An 18965-nucleotide genomic window follows, 5' to 3' on the forward strand; every position below is an offset into this window, starting at 1 on the left:
CTTATTTTATTGCCCTCTCAGTAGTTCTTGATATGCTCTAGTACATCTGCTAGATATCAAGAGTTTGTAAGAGTGTGTTCTCTTAGCTGTATTTATCATCTCGGTGTTTCATGGTAGAATCTTGGTGTTTCAGTTAAGGCCAGGGTTGAAACTGAATTTATCATTTCAGAATCTGACAGAAAACTGAAACTGTATCTGTATTTTGAAGAGCCTACAGCTGATTCTGTGACCACTGTATTACACAGTATTTTCCGTGTTACATGGGTAGGCTGAATAGTTGAGATATGACTTGCCAACATGTAGCTTTCATCCACCCTGTACCTGCTGCTACCATGGACCTATGGCATATGTCTCAGTCTTCTTTTTCTCCTCTCTATCACTTCTCTATTGCTTTTTCTGTTGTAGCTTTCTAATCTAGAATCTGCTCAGCTTTTCCAGGAAAAAACACCATGGCATTTTATTTTGCATCAGTTTATATATTTTACTATACAAAGCTTTATTCCTCAGATTTTTTTTTTGTCTGCATTTCTTTTTAATCTCTTTCCTGCTTTGTTTCTCTTGCTTCTTTTCCTTTCATTTTCCTTTCATCTGCGTGACCATGTAAGAACTGAGCAGATCATAGTGGTCTGACCAATGCTTCTCCTCCTCTGGCAAGAAAACACTGGGGAGGAACCATGGAACAGTCCCCAAAAAGGATGTAGTTAAAGATACACCCACATACAGTGCAAGAATAGAATAAGGGAGGAGTAATGTAAGTATTACTTTTGGGATGGTGCACCTAATAATATTCCTTTTCTTCCACATTCAGAGTTAATATACTAGGTTTATTATACAAATTCACGTATCACCTCCTTAAAGTATCATTATTTGACACTATTTCTAATTAAAACATTTTTATGGATTGCTACATTTTTTCCTGCAATCTTATTTTTAGGCAATCTCAGCAATGTGTTTGTATGTCTTCTTCTTTGTATTGAGATTTAGGTAGTCTTCCTTGTGTAATTAAAAAGTGATCCAGACAACTGTTTTATAATACATACAAAAAGTGTCTAAGTTAAAAGTATCTAAGCGTGACACTTGCTTCTTTAAACTTTATAGCATTAAAATATTTTGTACAGAATTAATATGATACTACTTTTCTTCTGATTGCTTTCTAGCTACTGTCACAGATTGAGACACTTAAAACATCAGCGAGAGAAGACCTGAACAAAAATAACATCTTTTACAAGAGGAAGATAGAAGAATTGGAGCAGAGGCTTCAGGAGCAGAATGATCTGATTATTAGTCAGAAGACTCAGGTCTGTTTTGTGAAACACTCTTGTTTCAGAGAGCACAGGACACAGAGAAACACTATGCTAACATTTGGTGTTGATATATCTCTGATTGCATGTTTAATATTCACAGTTTGTAATAGTACTGCTGGAGTGTTTTTGTTACCCTTTGGAAATCATGTTGAAAAATAAGAACAGATCTGGAAAAAAGACACAGGAATGTAAACCAGGAATTAAAACACATTTGAGAAAGACAGGCTTAATAAACCAAAAATTTTTTATAGTGAAAAGGATTTAATCTGCCACTAAATAATCATAATGAGATCTAGTGTTTGAAATCTGAAAATACATTACTTCTCACACTAGAAATGAAGTATCATATTCATTACTGTGAGAATAATTATTTAAAATATTACCATGTGAAATATATCAACATCAAGTGCCAGATTCTCCACCTGGGAGGGAGTAACCCTGGTTATACCCACAAATTGGAGAACAAGAGGCTGGAGAGAAGTCCTGCAGAAAGAGATGTGGGGGTTTGATGTGATGTCAAGTTGAATATGAATCAGGAGTCCCCTGGCAGCCAGGAGAGCCAACCTGAGAGTGTCCTGGGGGCATCAGGCACAGCATCTCCAGCTGGTTGAGGGATGTGATTGTCCCACTCTGCTCTGTGCTGCTGCAGCCTCACCTCGAGTCCTGTGTGCAGTTTTGGGTGCCTTAGTATAAAAAGGGCACTAGACTATTTCAGTGCATCCAGAGGAGTGCAAACAAGATGATCAAAGGTCTTGAGGGCAGCTTAGGAGGAGCAGCTGTTGTTACTTGGCTTGGTCAGCTTGGAGAAGAGAAGGTTGAGAGGTGATCTTATAACAGCCTCAAGGGGGGCAGTGGAGGAGGAGGTGCTGATTTCTTTGGTGACCAGTGATAGGACATGAGGAAATGGGATGAAGCAGGGGAGGTTCACACTGGACATTAGGAAAGAGTTCTTCACCCCAAAGGTGGTTGGGCACTGGAACAGGCTCCCCAGGGAAGTGATCACGGCACTAAGCCTGTCAGAGTTCTTGGAATGCCTGGATGATGTTCTTAGGTTTAAGTTTTAGGTAGTCCTGTGAGGAGCAGGGAATTGGACTTGATCCTTGTAGGTCACATCCAGCCTGAGACAGTCCATGATTCTATGTTTGGGAATGAATTGTTTTTGCCTAAAATGAGGTTTTGTTGAAACATAACTATAGATTTTTTGAGGTGATTGGTGGGTGAATATCTGAATAGTCTGGAGTTTAGACTATGGCACGATTATGTGGCTTATTCCTCTATTAGATGGAATTCTTTAAGCATTCTTTGTAAATCAACACCTAATTTTACACATTTTGCTTGAGATCAATGTTAAACCTATACTTGAATGCTTAAAGAATGGAAAGACAAATAATAGCTTTTGCATCTCCACCTTAACAAATTTGATAGCTGGAGAAATGGATGACTTAATCATAGATTAATTTCCTTCAATGAAGTGACCTTTGAAAGATAAAAATATGACCACAGATGTATAATAGGTTCAGAGGGATCCAAATTTGGTATTTGTGAAATGGAGTTGTGCAGATCTACATTCTCAGTTCCTGGAAAATAGAAGGGCTTGAGAAATAGCTAACACTTTTGCAGAATAGAAACTTAATGGACAAAAAATAGGAGCACTACTGGCTATAACCAAACTGATAAATAAAAGAGGATCAGGGTCCAATATCTTGTGCCAACTCCACGTGACACTGACTGTGTTTGAATGAATTGTTTTCTTCTCTTTGGGGAACTGGAGTGCAGAATATTGTTTTAATGATATAGGATTCACAAGTTTCCTGTTTTCTTTAGATAACATTACAGCCAGCGTGTTTCCTTTACTCTGTGAGTTCAGTGCTTGTACTGGGGTGTCAAATACACAAAACGATAAAGCAGAAAGGAGAACTGTTCATGCATTTAAAATCAATGTGTAATTAAACACTCCAGTGTTTCCCCAGAGTGGAAGCTAGGCTTGCAAAATGGAACATGAATTGCTGAGGAAGAAAGTATTGAAACTCTTAAGTGCTGAAGTGGCCCATAAGTCTGTTCTCATTTTACATTTTAACTTGTAATAGCAGGATATACAAAGCATGAGTTCAGATTAAGACAACACAAAAGCATTCATTAAGCATGAACAAAATACACATTGAGCACAGAAGTAGTATTTTTCTCTCCAAATCATAACCAGTAATTTCTGTTATGGAATGGTACTGAAACTAGGTATTTTATGCTAAATGTTCATTCTAGATATTGATCCTTTACATTTGTATCTATTCATGTATCTGTGTTTTCTCCTTTAGATAAAAGAATTGTCCACAAAGCCAGCTCCAAGTATTAAAACATATGATGGTGAGTACAAACTGTAAGAGAAAACAGACTTAGTTTCTGATTTCTGCAGCCTGGCTGAAACAAATATAGACATCAACTTGACTAACAAAATACTGAAATAAAATCAGTACTGGAAATGTATTTGTTTTTCACAGAGCACCTACCTGTTTTCATGCCATGATTTACAAAGATCATATTTTGTAGCTGTAGAGACTCCTAATATACAAAGTTGATTGCTTGAGTAGTGAAGAGATGTGAAATAGAACAACTCTATTTTGTATTACATAAAAAATTTCTGGATTTGCTTTATGAAGTGTAATTTTAATATTTTTTTTTTTCATGCTTAGCTGTCCTTAGGCTGCAGAACTCACAAAAGGGAAAATACTGAAAGAGTAGACAAAACTGATTAACTTGTCAGTTAAGACACAGATGTTCAAAGAATGTTAGAACTCTGATATTTTTTGTCTGTGCAATGCTTTAACATCTGAAGTCTATTACAAATAGCTAAACCTGATAATAGTGTTTTAGGATGTTATCCTGCATCACAAACACCCATATAGTTAATGCTGCAGTTGCAGTGACTTGAAGTGAGTTTATTGCAACAGGTGATGACAGATGAATTCATTCTGATCCCTTTTTGGGAACCATTTTGCTGTACTAACAAGGCACTGGCTTGGACTGATTCAAACAGCAGGGAGTAGGTTTAGTTTGAGGAAGGCCTAGTAAGAGCGTGGCCGTGTGGCTTTTAACTGTAGCTGGTTATACTCATTCACACAGAAGCACAGGCAAGTAAAAGTCCATGGCACACAGGCAAATTTGCTCCTAACCCCAAGCTGATCTGAGGAATGTAGGATTGAAGTGCTAATTCACTCCAAGGCAACACCCTGTACATGATCTACAGATCTACTCATTCATGTCAAGTGTGGATGCTGCAGATCCTCTCTGGGGATTACAAGCCCCAGTCAAGCTGGTCTTGGCTAAGTAGCTTTGGGCCAAGACTTCTCTGTGACACAAAGACAGCATGCACTCATGACCAAAGAGATGATCCCATTCTAGTTCAGTGATGATTTAATTAGTAGTTTCTTTTCCTGATTCTAGAATTGTTAAAATGGTTAAGCATATATAGAGATGTACTTTTATGTTGTGAAGGAACGGTTTTTACTTTGTAAATATTTTGTTTATTTTTTTCCCCATTAATGTAAAAAAACCCTATTTTATAAATATGATTAAATATTGCTACATCTAAGAATCTGTATTTGTTACTGTTTACTTTAATACAATTCCACTGGTTTTTTTACTATTATGCTATTTTAGTGAACACTCCTGTAGAGCATTTTCATGAACCTAAGCCAAGTCCATCAGTTGCCACACACGGTAAGTTTTTTTTTGATAGGTCCAGATCCAGTACTTTCGAATCTAACACTCTCTCTTCTCAGATATGTTGCTTGTCAAATCCTAGCTCTAAGAGTAGTTATATTGAAAGAAAATAATTTGAATTGCTTTGCTGTATGTCAGTGTTGAGAATTTCTATGAAGTAATTATAAGGATGCACTACTGAGAAGAATAAATGAAAAACAAATAAAAATATTTTGAGAATATTTCCTAGCATGTATATTATTGAAGCACTTGGATGAAATTTACTGGGGAAAAAAAATGTTTTCTAATGGAAAATATGCTTATCTGATATATGCATATACTGGATACATACATATATCTACTGGAATTCGTATAGGGAAACATGTGGAGATGTTTGTTTAAAAGTCTTGAAATACTGTATTTCCCATGTGATTTCAAAAGGCATGGAGTAAAAATATGGAAGAAATAATCAAAATAGACAGTTATCCTGTCCTACTTCTTCCAGAGTATATCTGTGGTTACGTATAGGTCATTATTTAGGTATTTTAACTTGTGGCATTGTGGTATCCTTTAGAAGGGGAGTGGAGGCTTGGAGCTACATTTACATTGTTTTGTACTTTGTGAAAATAGTTCTGGTTTTTTTAAAGCAGCATGCAAATTAATGGACAGTGTTGTTACCATACCAATATTCTGCCCTCAATTACTTCTTTATTTTCATTGTAAAAGGAAAGTAATGAAAAATGAGCAAGCAAAATGTTTAGAAACAGTTTTTTAATTTGAATTATAATTAAATAATGGGTTTTTCTAATTGTTTTTCTTAATTTTTAAACCTGTCACAGGGAGACTAAATGGAATTTGTCTGTGAAAAATGTAGATCATTTTTCTTTTTTGACAACTACAAAAAGTTCTGAAAATGCATCTGTGGAGAAGGAGCAGTATACATCAAGCTTTCGATGACTTGAGGAATGAAAAACTGATGTAGTGCTCATTTCAAAATACTTGTTATGACAAGCCTTATTTTAAAAAGGAAAATTGATCATATTATTGCTAATTATTCTATGGTAACGTTATTTCTTTCTAAGCTATGCAAGGTTTAGCAGTTAATTGCTTGTAGCTTTTAAAGTTAAATTATATGGATGAATATTATGTAGACAAAAGTAAGAATATATTAAGTATAGAGAATTAGTAATAGCGTTTTAAGCAATTAATTCTTTTTCATTTAAGCCAGCCTCATTACACCAAAACAGTAGTGCTGGTTCTGGCTAAGAAGTCTCATGGCATGTAGCTTAGCAATTGCCCTGAATTTAAGATCTACGTTTTATGAAGTTTATTGCTGCTAAGGACTTAGCCACGAAGTTGGTGAAGCATTACTTACTTGGTGCGTTTGCTTTCATTTGTACTGAGGACAGAAGCAGTCCTGTGAACATTAGTATTTTTTGTACTCTGACAATTTAAATCAGCTCGTTCAGATCTTTCATGATTTCTTGCTGCTTCAAATATGAAGTTTATGGCATCTTGTGAAACTTCTCAAGATAGAAAAGGCTGCTCCTGCCATTAATACACAGATTCACCATCAGTTTATTATGAAACCTCAAAGAAGGTGTTCCCTTCAGATTCCTTTGCTGATTACTATTTTATTTATCTCTGCAGGTCTCTCTGTCTGTCCCTTTTCTTCCCTTCTGGATTTTTTTTAAACTTGCCTTACCTAGTTTTCTGGAGGTTAGCAGAAGTTATGGTGTCTTTCCCGAAGTTTTCAGGACTCCTCAAGGGATTGACTTACTGAATTAAGACATCATGGCTGCATCTCATGCCTTTATGAAAATGAAAGCACTTCCTGGTAACTTCTGTAGACAAATTTATTTAGCACAGATCATCTTATAATTGCCTGCGTATAAAATATCTTCATTCTTTTTTTTAAAATTAATTCTAGAAAAGGCTCTCTAATGAGAACTTAAGTACACTTTTCAAAGCCACTCAGAAGCTTTTGCATCCTAATATTTGTTCTGCACATCTTAAATCTGTGTTATGAAAAGATACCCAAGTTACAAATGTGAGTTATCTTAGGTGTAAAGTAAGAGAATAACTATGTTAGTCTGATGTTTTTGTGTTAACATTCCTGACTTGTGAGAGCTGGTAGAGCTCCTTGAATGCCATCCTGGCAGACCATTCTTCTGTCCATTTCTGGGCTATCAGTAGGGCTTTGTGCAGATACAGCTTAGGTCTTACTTTCAGAGATTACTTCAGTCTCACAAAAAGGCAACAGATTAATTATGATTTAGTTTTTTAAATTATATTTTTAAATTAGGTTTTGGCTCCTATATTACTCTTGAAATGTTGATACTTGTTCAATATTTAATCTTTATTAGGTCAATGATATTCAGTGGAATTGAAGACGTAGTTAAAAAGCAAAGCTACCAATTAGATTGTCCATTAAAACCTGTATCTCAGTCTACAAACATGGTGTGGACCAAGGCTCAGCTACCACTAGGGACATAGCTGAAGCATGTGAGGAAAACTTAGTCAAAGTACTTACTCTTCCTAGACAGTAAAAGAAAAGGGGCACTTTCAGTGTTTGGTTCAGGTGAATTAAGATCTGAATGCTCTTTGAAGTTGCCTGTGTCTCTTCGATGACTGTAGAAGGAGACTGAGGTGACTAGGCTCCTAACTTAGAGGCCTCAGGTAAGTGTCCAAAAAATATCGTTCTTAGGAATATTGGTTTAAAATTAGTATTTCTGCTGCTTATGTGCAGTATGTGGCTTTCTATTGATTAGTTAGGAAAATAAAACACATGAAGTGCATTAATTCAAAAACAATGGTCCAAATTACAGGTATCATAGATTAAATCTGGCAGCTCTTTGTATGTGTAATTTGAGTGTAAATTAAAGGAGTATATAATGAGTGTAGCCATAGCTTACATTCCTTACACCTTCAAGAAATGCAGTAGTTTACAAAAAACAAATTTTACATTTTTTCCTAAGTTTTTACATTGCAAGTGCAAAGTGCTTACTGTAGATGACACTACACCATAGATTATTTTAATGTTTCTGTTCAGGCTAAAAGTTCTTTAGCATTTCATATTTCAAAATAAATGGATGAGATTTGTTCTTTAAATGTTGGCCAGAAGACTGCTTTCCCAATAGCACTGTCAGAATATTGGGGGTTTTTTAACTAGTAGATAGGAACAGAAAAATAATACATGATGTGCATGAAATATACACAGTCTGAACCCTTCATTATTGTTAAATATATTTTCCTATTCCACCTGCATAGAAATTGTCTTCAAATACATTTTAAAACAGGTATTTAATTACTTCTTAAAGTATGCTGGGCACATTATTTTTCAGTAGTATAATTATCCACTAAGAAATTAAGGTAACCTGTACATGCCATCTGTGTCTCTACACATACTAGCTGGCAGAAGAGATACTCTGGAAGATGTGGGATGATAGACGCCACTGCTGGCCTTAATGGTGGCTAGAATTAATATGGCTGATCAGATGGCCAGAAGAAGCACATCTCTGGTAAACATAAGGAGAGGACTCCTTAAGGAGGGTCATCTCCACACCTGTCTATAAACCAGAGTAATGTTTTCTCTTACCTGTGATTCCAACATGATGTTTAATAGATACCTCTTAGAATATGTGTACAGTGAAAAGAAAGAAAAGGCCTGCTTATGTCAGAGAAGTTGGTGTTTTCAGGTGTTGTACTCCCTCATGCCTTAGCATTTGATCTCCTCTGTTACCATGCACTGAACAGCAGTACTACATGTAACAGTAGTACATTTCTGAGAGGGTCTGCTCTTGCAAATGTTCTTAGTAATTACTGGTTTTTCATTTCCTCTGTTTCTGGTACACTGAGGAAGAGGAGCATGCACCTTTATGCCAGATCAGCAGATTATTTTCAGGTCTGAGTTCTGGGGACTGGACTTTTCCTGTTACATTAAGTCACTTGGCAAGGGTTTGTGCAGAGATGAGTCAGCCCCTTTAAGCAGAGAGCATTTGAGTAAAGTACAGGTAAAACAAGCATAGATTCAATCCAACTACACAGCAACTGCCTTACTGACCAGTAAGTCCGGCCAAGAAACTTGGCAGCCTTGGTGCCCATGGAGCTAAATTAAATCCTCTCAGAACATTCCGTCTGTGCTTCAGGCTCTGTCCTTCTAAACAGATGCATTTCAGGCACTTGGGAATGATTCCAAACTGTGTCTGAAAATTGTTTTGGAGAATCTTAGCTGCTGAAGAGCAGCAATGTGCCAGGAGCAGTAGTATGGAGGATTGTGTTCTAGTACCTAGAAGTTCTCTGGCCACTGATAAATTTTTACAGCTTTAGAGATTGAAAAACCAGAAGCCCACTTGTCTCTCAGAGTTTTTCCTAAGATATCTTGATATTTGCATCTTGTTATCACTTGTGATGGTATAAGAAGCATTTTTTTAGAACTTCTTATTTAGTAGAAGTTCTGCAGGAGCAAATCTTGAGTCTGGTAGCTGGCTTGGAAAAGCAGGTGAGGAGCTGAATATCACCACAGGTGTGGAAAGCATGGAGAGAGCAGCTCCCATAACCAAGCATTTATGCCTCCAGTTTTAATCCCCTTCTCTTGGGGAATGTTGGAGATGTGGCAGGGCAGTGTCATTAGCTCCAAAAGCTTGTTTCACTGTGATTACCTGTCACAGTGCATCCATGTTTGTACCTGGAGTACAAGGAGTGCCAAAGAGCATCTTCACTGCAGCATCACGTCCTCCGCCTCTACCCATACAGTGTAACAACCATTTATAGTGCAAGAGGTTTTTTGTGTAGGATAGGGCAAATGCACGTAGGCCCAAAATATTGACCAACAAATTGTTTTCTCTTGTAATACCTGTAATTGAATGCTGAAAGTACAGTTTGTGTATCTGTTTTTATTGTGAACCCTAGAAGGCACTCAAGCTCAAGTTTTCATTGGTACCAATTAATTTGTAGAAGGTGAATATTAACATTTTAAAAACCTGAATGTTTATTGGTCTGCATATAAGGATTTTCAAGCATGTCTTATATCTGAAGTTTATGAAGTTGTAAATAAACTGTACCCTGGCTTCACTTTTGTGAAGCAAATTGTACCTGACAGCCTATAGAATGATAAATTCAGTGTGTTTAGGAAGCTGTTTTCAGCAGAGACATTTCAAGAATTCTTTAAAACACATGATAGTACTGAAGCTGACTCAGCTGGAGTGATTAAAGATTTTTAAAATTGGTTTTATTGGGAATTGTCATATATATGTATAAAATCTCTATCTTGCACATATGAACTCAGTACTTAATAATTCTCAGGAATACTGAGTTAATATATTTTTCCATATATTTTTGAGGTTTACTTTGTCCATTTCACTTGTCTTTTTTAAACTTTTAGTATAAAATTGCACATACACAATATTTTAAAATAAATCTTTAAAAATTGCTTTTTATGAGAAAAGAACAACAATATCGATTTACATAATCCTGGGTGGCCCTGTCATTGTAGATGTCTAAAAATACCCCACCTGGCTTACCTGCTGCCATTCCAGAAGTTGTGTGGCACATCAGTCAACCTTGCACTGATGGCTTAAAGTTTTGGTGTATCTGGGATGACACCATACACCTGTGTTTGGACAACAGAATCTCTCCTTAAGTGATGTGCTGGTTTGGCCAAATCTAGAAATACATCCTCTGAGAGAAGGTAGGCTATAACCACCCCTCCCCCACCAGGTTCGGGAAAAAATAAATTTTCCTCGAAGGAAAGTGAAAGAGATAAAAACTATTTATTGAACAAACACACAGGAAAAGGAAAATAATGCTAAATAGTAAAACCTCTTGCTTTGTTGAGAGAAACCTGGGAAAATTTCAGAGTCCTTCCGTAGTCTCTCTCTCCCCCTCCTTGGAGCTGGGACAGGGTGGTGGGCCCACCTCCAGGGCCCAGGCCTTGGTGGAAATTCTTGCCAATGTATTCTGATGTTGAAACAGTCCAGCAGAGAGAAAAGGGAAAAAATGAAGTCCCAAGAAAGCAAAAGTTCAACTCTCCAAAGGAAAAGGAGCTAAGGAAAAAAAAAACTGCCAAAAGCTGGCTGGAAAGAAAAGCAAAACTGGGTGCTTCCCTTCCCTCTCGCTCTCCTGCTGCAGTTGGTTAAAAAAAAAATAAAAAAAAATCTTTATGTGACCTTGAACAAGCTGCAAACTGCTTTGAAAAAGTTTTGCTCAGTTTAAAGGCACAGAAAGGCATAAAATTAATCCCTGGGCATGGGGCAGTGATAGGGTATACGCATCACAAAGTCACCCCAAGACAAGTGACTATTGTATTAGAGTCTTCTCTACAAAAATGTACCCCCAAGGCAGTAAAGAGTCATGTTGTAGTGGGTTTGTGATTGTTAAGCAGGTTGTCAGCTGTCAAGAAAGTTGACATCAGTGTGGTGGTTTTTTTCCTGACTTTCCCTCTCTGGACCTTGACCTTCTTCTGTCCTTTTTGTCTGGTGTTCCTGTTCTTCCTCATTATTAGAGCAGGCACCCTTGGTGCATATGCTGGAGCCCATAGAGGAGCTTTCAGAAGAGGAAAAAGGTAATGATTGATTCAGCTCAAAATATACTGGCATGTGTTTCTTGAAAACAAAAGATATTATTTGATATCTACAGTATTTTTCATTGTATTTCAGTATATTTGTGTGATTTGGGTGAGAACATTGCTTGTGTCAGTCTCTGCTTTGCTATTGCTTGTAAATATTATTATTTCCTTATCCAAGTTCAATGTTTTTGTGAAAATCTAGCTAATTTCTTCAAAGCAGGCACATTCCATATGTCTAAAGGCACTTGAACTAAGCAGAGCAAAAATGTTTGATGGGGGAAAGCCCATCACTAGGAAATTTTTGGTGCTGACACTACTGCAATATGTGCTCACTTCCTTTTTAAACTCTGCATGAGAGGATGAAGAGTTCAGGTAAAAGGAAGTTGGTGGTGGAGATTGGAGCTGCCAGCTTTCATAAATGCATCACAGATACTTTTACAAGTAATCTGAGTTACACCTACCCATAAGCAGCCACAGCTTCAGCCACTGTTGTGCAATTCGGAGTAAAGTTACATAGCCCGGCATTGGCAGCTGTTGTGCCTCATCCAAGGAGAACTTGGAGAAGGGCACATTTACACTGACAGAACAGAAAGCACTGGTTCATCCTGCATGGTATTCTTCTCCTGGAGGCAGCTAGTAGTACCTTAGGTGAAACACCAAATAGTTGAATAACATAAAAATCTCTTCGTGTGTGAAAATCAAAGTCAGTTTTGAACCTTAGAGCCAGTGAGTTTAAATTTCAAAGGAATTATGCTGTTTTGAAAACAAAATTGTTGTTTGAATACATTTGTGGGTTGGGAGGTTTCCCCAGGGAAAATCCAGTGACTCTGAACAATCTGAAATAAAGACTGCTTGCATTTTTGCCATTCCTTCTGCTATTTCTCTTGCTTGCCATCTTCTCTCTTGATGGATTGTCTTTGTTTCTTCTGCTGTGCCTAAAGGCATGGCCTGAAGTGCAGAAGAGAAAAAGAAAGAATGCAGTCTGAAAAGACAGACCAAGATTTTTTTGGTTTTGATGGCCGTCATTTGTAAGGGAGAGTGTGAAAATTCGTGACTTGGAACATTATTTTCTAGGATTATGTAGGAGCTGAGACAGTGTACCAGATGAAAGGTCCCTTATCTCAAAAGTTGTTAAATCTAGTATTTAGGGATGAATAAGAGAACAGTTCCTTAAATAATTGCTCTGGCAAAGAGGATTTGTCTTAAGTTAATTAGAAAGAATGAATATTATCATTAATTAGGATAATGCTGGATAGTCTTGTTACCCTTATTATTTTAAAATGATTTTAAATGTATCTATTTTATTATAAGGATTAACATTGGAGAGAGACAGGATTTTCAGAAGGCTCCTGGGAGCCTTCCACTTTAAAATGTCTCATGTATGGCTTTCTGGGAGGATTTTGTTCTGCATAATGCCATCTCATCCTGATTTGGGATAGTCAGATAGCCCTGCATTTCCTCAAGACCAATTGTTTGCCTCTTCTAGAACTCAGTTCTTCAGAAAAATCAGTTTTAATTCCATCTCTGTCAGGGACTGAGTTGTCCACAAAGTTCCCAAAACCAGATGAGATTTCAGCTTGATTATGTCCTCTTCAAGACAGATCTAATACTATGGCAGCTGGACTCTCTTTCAGTTTTCATTACCTGTAGTTCTTTCCAGGGCCCCATGGGAAGCCAGTTCCTCAAAACCGCCTAATATGTCACTTGTGCCTCTTGAGGCTTTTTTGTCTGCTCTTTAGGGTGCTTGTCTTTCCCTTAAAGAAAAATGAAAAGTAAGAGGAGCTGCTTTCTAATAAGCTGTCATTGTTTACAAATACAAAAAGTGGCACATCTGTTTCAAAATAAAATATGGAATTATGCCATCATTCCTGTCCTTGTCTGTTGGCTGGCAGATGACTCTGGTGTCCTGTAAGGCATACTGGGAAGAGACAAAGTCCTGCCCAAGATTTACCTGTTATTTCAGGGGAGTTGGGAGTGTGGTTTACATCATGCTTTCCTGGGATGTTTTATACCCTTTGCTATACCCTTTTATACCTTTGCTTTGCTGACCACTGCCAGACAGAAGCAACCATCATGGTTCCGCAGATTATTGCTTCATTTACTTTAAGTGGCATTCAGTAAAATTTTAAAATAGACAAGTTCCAAATGGGTGTGTTTTGCTTCTTTACTCCCCTGTATGACCCTGTAATACTTTGGCCTAACTTAAATGTCAGTCTTCATTTTAGATGGAAGAATCTGTCTAGATGGTTCTTTATTTCTTGCATAAGAGTTCTTTATTGACATAAGAGTCATTATTGACACTTAAAGCAAGGGAAAGAAATAGGAACTTCTTTGTCTGCTTTTAAGTATGTATGATGTCATAGACTTGCATAGAAGAAAACCCGACGCTGAACTTTGTCCTTGAAAGATTTTTAAAGGTGATTATTATCCATCATGTATTTTCTGTGAAACAGTCTGCCCCAGACTAAGGTTTTGTCTTTACCAAGACTTTTGAAAGAGTTACAACTTTGCAAAGATTTAATTTCAGTAGATGATTTTATCAGAGAACATCATCATGTTGCTTGAAGCTTTTCTTGAGAAAAAGGTTGTAGTATTCTTGTTCTGATTTCTGCTAGAATGAAGCTTTTATTTGAAATACCACTTTTAGAGAACTTAAGTATCAGAAGATAGTCTTTCTTCATCAGAATTTGTCAAGTACAATGCTAAAAGTAAAGATCTTTGCTGCTAAATATTCAGCAAGGTATCTTTACAATGATTCTGTAACAAGAACAATAAAATATACTTTTGATGGTGAGTACAAGGTGCTGAGGTACAGTTTCCAAGTGAGCTGGCTTTTGTAAACTAGCCCAAGATTTTGAAAATCATGCAACTCCATATAGATAAAAAGTGCACATATATGTCTGTGCTGTTTCTAAAGAATGCATGCTTCAGTGCAGTTTTTAATTGTCTCATGTGCTGTGGATTTTTTAAATATCTCTTAAAAGCATTTTTCCTTCTTATTTCAGAAACTGAGAAAAGTGATCATAAACCAGGTAGAAGTAACCACTATTTAATTAATGCTCTGAAGTCTGATCCTTCTTTAACTAAAGAATTGCGAGTTGTTTTGGAGCAAGCCCTGGAGGAGAAGCTGGAATCCTTGGGAATTAAAGCCGTAAGATGATATTGAATTATTTAAAAGAAGAATGATCTTTGTACCACTTTTCTTCTTTTCTCTTTCACTCCTGTACTACAGTTCTCAACCTATAAAATCCAAGGCTAAATTTCTGTGTTTTAAATAAGTGTAATTCCTTAACCAAAACCCAAGAGGATGGCCATCAAATTACAGCTGTGGAGGATGTGGCTACACTTGTGAGAAGTTATCAACTTCTGTGATTTTTGTACAAGCTTTGTGATACTGAAGTCTAAAAGAGTTTACAATACAATTTGTTTCCTTATAGGGTGTTCGTGGAATATCGAGTGATCGCTTAAATAAAATTTTGCGAGCTATTGAATATGCCAGAGAACGCAAAGAGAAGCAAGAGCCCAGCATTCACGGAATTCGAGAGCATCTTGAACGTCAAGTTACCTTTCGGGCTGAAGAGAAATCATTATCTTCTAGCAGACCTGCTTCCTATGTTCAACTTCCTGGTGAAGGTAACAGTGGATTTTGGGGTTTATTTCATTGTCTTACATTTTATAACTGCTATTTAAGGTTTTATTTAACGACATTCCTGTAAAGCTGCTTTCCTGCTTTTCCATATCAATATTCTATATAATCATGGGTGACTAAACTGTTTTCTTCAAAGGGTTCTTGACATGGTGTTTAACTGCAAATACCTTAGCTCCTATATTGGCAAGATAGATGGTGTTGTGTTGGGAGCGTAACACTTTGGCAGCAAATAAACCCCCTTGCTTTCCAGCTGATCCTCACAGATCTGGAGGGCTGGGTATGGCTGGGCTTGATTTCTGATTTTAGCCAATTCAGTGCTGTAAGTCTGGTCATGTTCCCAGGTGCACCAATAGCGTGGGCTACACTTTGAGTCTGGTCTCATTTTGTGATCACAGATTTGCCAATAGTGACGCCTTAGCATCAATCCCTCTTCCCCCTGGCAGACTGCAGTTATAAGAGTCATCCAGCCTCCGCCTGATAACCTACCACCCCTCAGCATGCCATCATGGCCACATAATCCCTTAGCTACACATCTCATGGCATATCTCATGGAAGTCCCTTCATCGTATATCTCATGGCTGTAGACCTCATTCCTACACTATCCATGCCATGCCTACAGTCACACATTCAATGTGGTGCCCCTATCACACCTGTTTAATGGATTTTTGGGGGGTCTCTGTAGGGCAATTGCTCATACCTCTCCCCGACACCTTTCATTATACCACACCCAGACCTTATGTGTTTCTGACAGATCATTATCCAGATTCTTACATACATGTCTATGATCAGAGCAAAACATACTAGAGTCAGGATTAACATAGCAGCAACTGGGTGAAGTAGTTTATTGAAAGTTCCTGTAGCTGTGGGTGACCTGAAGAGGGGGTCTGACCACTGATGCTGTCCATTTTACTTCTTACTGTATTCTTAACGAGGTCATAAGTAAAATTGATTAGATGCCACCAGGATTGAAATTCCCTTTTAAATTCAGTGGCATTGAGGTTACCTTTCTAATTTCAATGGGCTAAGTGCCCTCATCTCCTTCCTTATATTTGCTGCCACAGTAAATTTCGCAAGTGAGAAGTGTGGGTGGTGCAGAATGTGCTATAGTTACCATATTGATTAGCTTCTATGGATAGAAGAAGTGAGGGTCTCCACCCTGCAGGTCGAGCTTGTTGATGTGTGAACCAAATTTTGTTCATGATGGCAGTAGTTGCTCCTACAACAAGGATAAGCAGTCCTTAGATGGTTAACTTGATCTTTGGTGAAGATGTGCTGGCATCATTCCCAGTATCATTCCTGGAAAGGGAAGACAGTACAGGTTTCATCAGGGTTTGTCCAGACAGGTTATCCGTTAGTGGCTCAACTTGTTTAACTGCTTGGACTAATGGTTAAAGTCCCTTTTCCAGCTCAGAATATCTCTCTTCTGTCTCTTTCAATGCAGTGGGGCTCAGTCTCTCTGGTCCATAAGGGCTAGTGTGAAACCAGTTGCAGTAAGTGCCATATTCTCAACAGAACCCCATTCTGCTCTAGCAGGGCCAGTGGGGGGGTGTGGGACCAAGCTGTTGGAACTGCTTCATGGGTTGCTCAGTCCACTCCCATGATTTTCCCTTTTTGAGCAAACTGTATAAGGGATGGGCAATAATAGAGAAACCAGGGATGTTTGCACCAATATCCTAAAGTTCCCATTAACTGTTGTAATTCTTTTAGACTAGAGAGATTCTGGCCATGCACTATTTTTCCAAGGTGTCAGAAGCGGCTCCTTTAATCCATCAGGCTCTGAAGAACTTAACCACCTTTGGGCCCTTGACACTTGGATGAAGGAATGTCTAAGCCTAAGGTTATTAACCCATTCTTCCCATTTTCTGTTGCACACATAACCTCTGTGGGGTCTTCTCCACCTGTTTCCTGTGTAACTACAAGAAAACCGTGTAACTACAGGCCCCACACCAGGTGCTTGAAGAGTCCATTAACCCTAGGTCTGGCCACATTCTAAAGAGCCAGCCTATTAAATGCAACATACGTGTTTCTTTTGGATTGCCAGAAATACATATCACATTTTATCTATCTATCTATCTAAACATTAACTGCAGAGTAGCTGTTTATAGCACTAACAATACAATTGTAATCACAGAAAGCAAGGGGATTTATTTTCTGCCAAATTGCTACATTTTTAACCCAACGCATGGTAACTCTGAACAGCTTGGAAGAAGAGAATTACTTTTTTTCTTCTTTTTTTGTAAAACTATAGCCTGCAGCAGAGACATCTCTAATTGTAGAAATTAAATATGAACGATACCAAACACTGTTTGCAAGAATGACATAGATAACTTTTCTTGTAGAAAGACACAAGTTCAATCAATTGGGAATTTCCTCATCTGCCGCACCACAAAAGCCAACAAAGTTTTCTCCATCAGCTCTCCGCCCACCTGGACAAAGACCAATCATCCCTGAGTATGTTTCTAAACCAAAGTAAGAGATGCCATTCTAAAAACACTCATACCTCAGATAACAGTCCTGTGGGTTTGGGTTTTTGTGGCTGATGTGAACTTTTCCTCAACTGTAAGAATTGAGGAAAGAATTCACATAACTTCTATATAAACTTTATGCTTGCTTAGTGGACTGTCAGTCTTGAAATAACTTGTCTCATTATTTTTAGATCCAGGAAGATTCTTGGAAGTGGAATTTCCAGAAAGACACCTAGCATCACGTATGTTTTGTTCCCTTGCCTTTTTGAAGAAGACATTTTTGGTGACTGAATATTCATGTTTGCCACACAAAAACTATTATTAAGCTAAAATCATAAACACTCTCTGGGCTGCATATTTCATGTTTTGGTTTAAAGTATCACTCCATTTGAGTGTCTTATTATAATCCCTGAAAGATAACGTTTTTCTTTCAGCATATGTATTCTTTGTTGTGATCGAGAAAGAGATATTCAATAAGATCAATAACTTCTTTTAGTTTCTTTCTTAGATGCTTTTTCTGAGTTAAAAGCATTTAAAGACTTTGATGACCTGATTTTTTCAGTTTATTGCTATTTTCATACTGCAACCAAAATTAAATACAATATTCCATGTTCCATTCACATCAGGTACATTACTTTGCAACTGCCTGCAAAGAAAAGTTCCCACATTATTTTCATTTAACTGATGTCACAACAGACCTTTTGTGGCACAGATTCCTTGACCCTGAAATTTGCTTTACCTGCTGATCCATGAAAGCCTATCTGTGTTTGCCTGGCAAGACTTGTTTTATATTGGTCTCTTGTTTTGTAAAGATGGTTGCGTAAATGGAAAGAGTTGTGTGTCTAAGAGACCATTTTGGGATAACTTTCTGAGTTTAATTAGCAGTGTCATTTTTCTTTTAAATTCTTTTTTTTTGGCAGTTAGAATTTAGGGGAGATTCTGGTTTTTTTCACTAAGAAAAATGCACACTGTTAGAAAAGAAAATACAAGGAAGCTTAAACGTGTGTGGTGATGCACCCCCTGAAACCCAGTAAGTGCTCATGTTGTATGTGCTTTTGCTTAGAACACCACCATTCAGTTCAGAGGAAGAAGCTGATGAAGATGATGTTAAACAGCCTTATAAAACACCAGAGATTCTGCAAAAGCAGTCAAAACCATCAAGCAGCATAGTCCATGCTTTTCAGAAGACTTCTGGCAAAAGCCATGTGGATGGGATGCAGGAAAATGAAACTGAAGAAACTGGAACACCTGCCAAAACTTCTAAAGGTTTTTACTGCATTTGTATA

At 37.5% G+C, this 18965-nt stretch overlaps 1 protein-coding gene across 4 annotated transcripts in view; it reads left to right on the top strand.

Annotated features, from left to right (window-relative positions):
• The window catches only part of DZIP1 (DAZ interacting zinc finger protein 1), a 39814-nt gene that overhangs the window by 15323 nt on the left and 5526 nt on the right, over positions 1 to 18965 (top strand). For 2 of the 4 annotated variants that reach the window (XM_069008321.1, XM_069008322.1), the window contains exons 9-16: positions 1158 to 1298; positions 3617 to 3665; positions 4959 to 5018; positions 14571 to 14716; positions 15003 to 15198; positions 17554 to 17683; positions 17871 to 17921; positions 18743 to 18945. In XM_069008321.1, coding sequence (XP_068864422.1) covers positions 1158 to 1298; positions 3617 to 3665; positions 4959 to 5018; positions 14571 to 14716; positions 15003 to 15198; positions 17554 to 17683; positions 17871 to 17921; positions 18743 to 18945 — 976 coding nt within the window. The remainder of the gene's footprint in view (positions 1 to 1157; positions 1299 to 3616; positions 3666 to 4958; positions 5019 to 14570; positions 14717 to 15002; positions 15199 to 17553; positions 17684 to 17870; positions 17922 to 18742; positions 18946 to 18965) is intronic. The other 2 variants (XM_069008327.1, XM_069008334.1) reach the window with 2 other exon arrangements.

This window comes from Aphelocoma coerulescens, chromosome 1 (genome assembly GCF_041296385.1).
Source record: "Aphelocoma coerulescens isolate FSJ_1873_10779 chromosome 1, UR_Acoe_1.0, whole genome shotgun sequence".
NCBI classification, from domain to species: domain Eukaryota; kingdom Metazoa; phylum Chordata; class Aves; order Passeriformes; family Corvidae; genus Aphelocoma; species Aphelocoma coerulescens.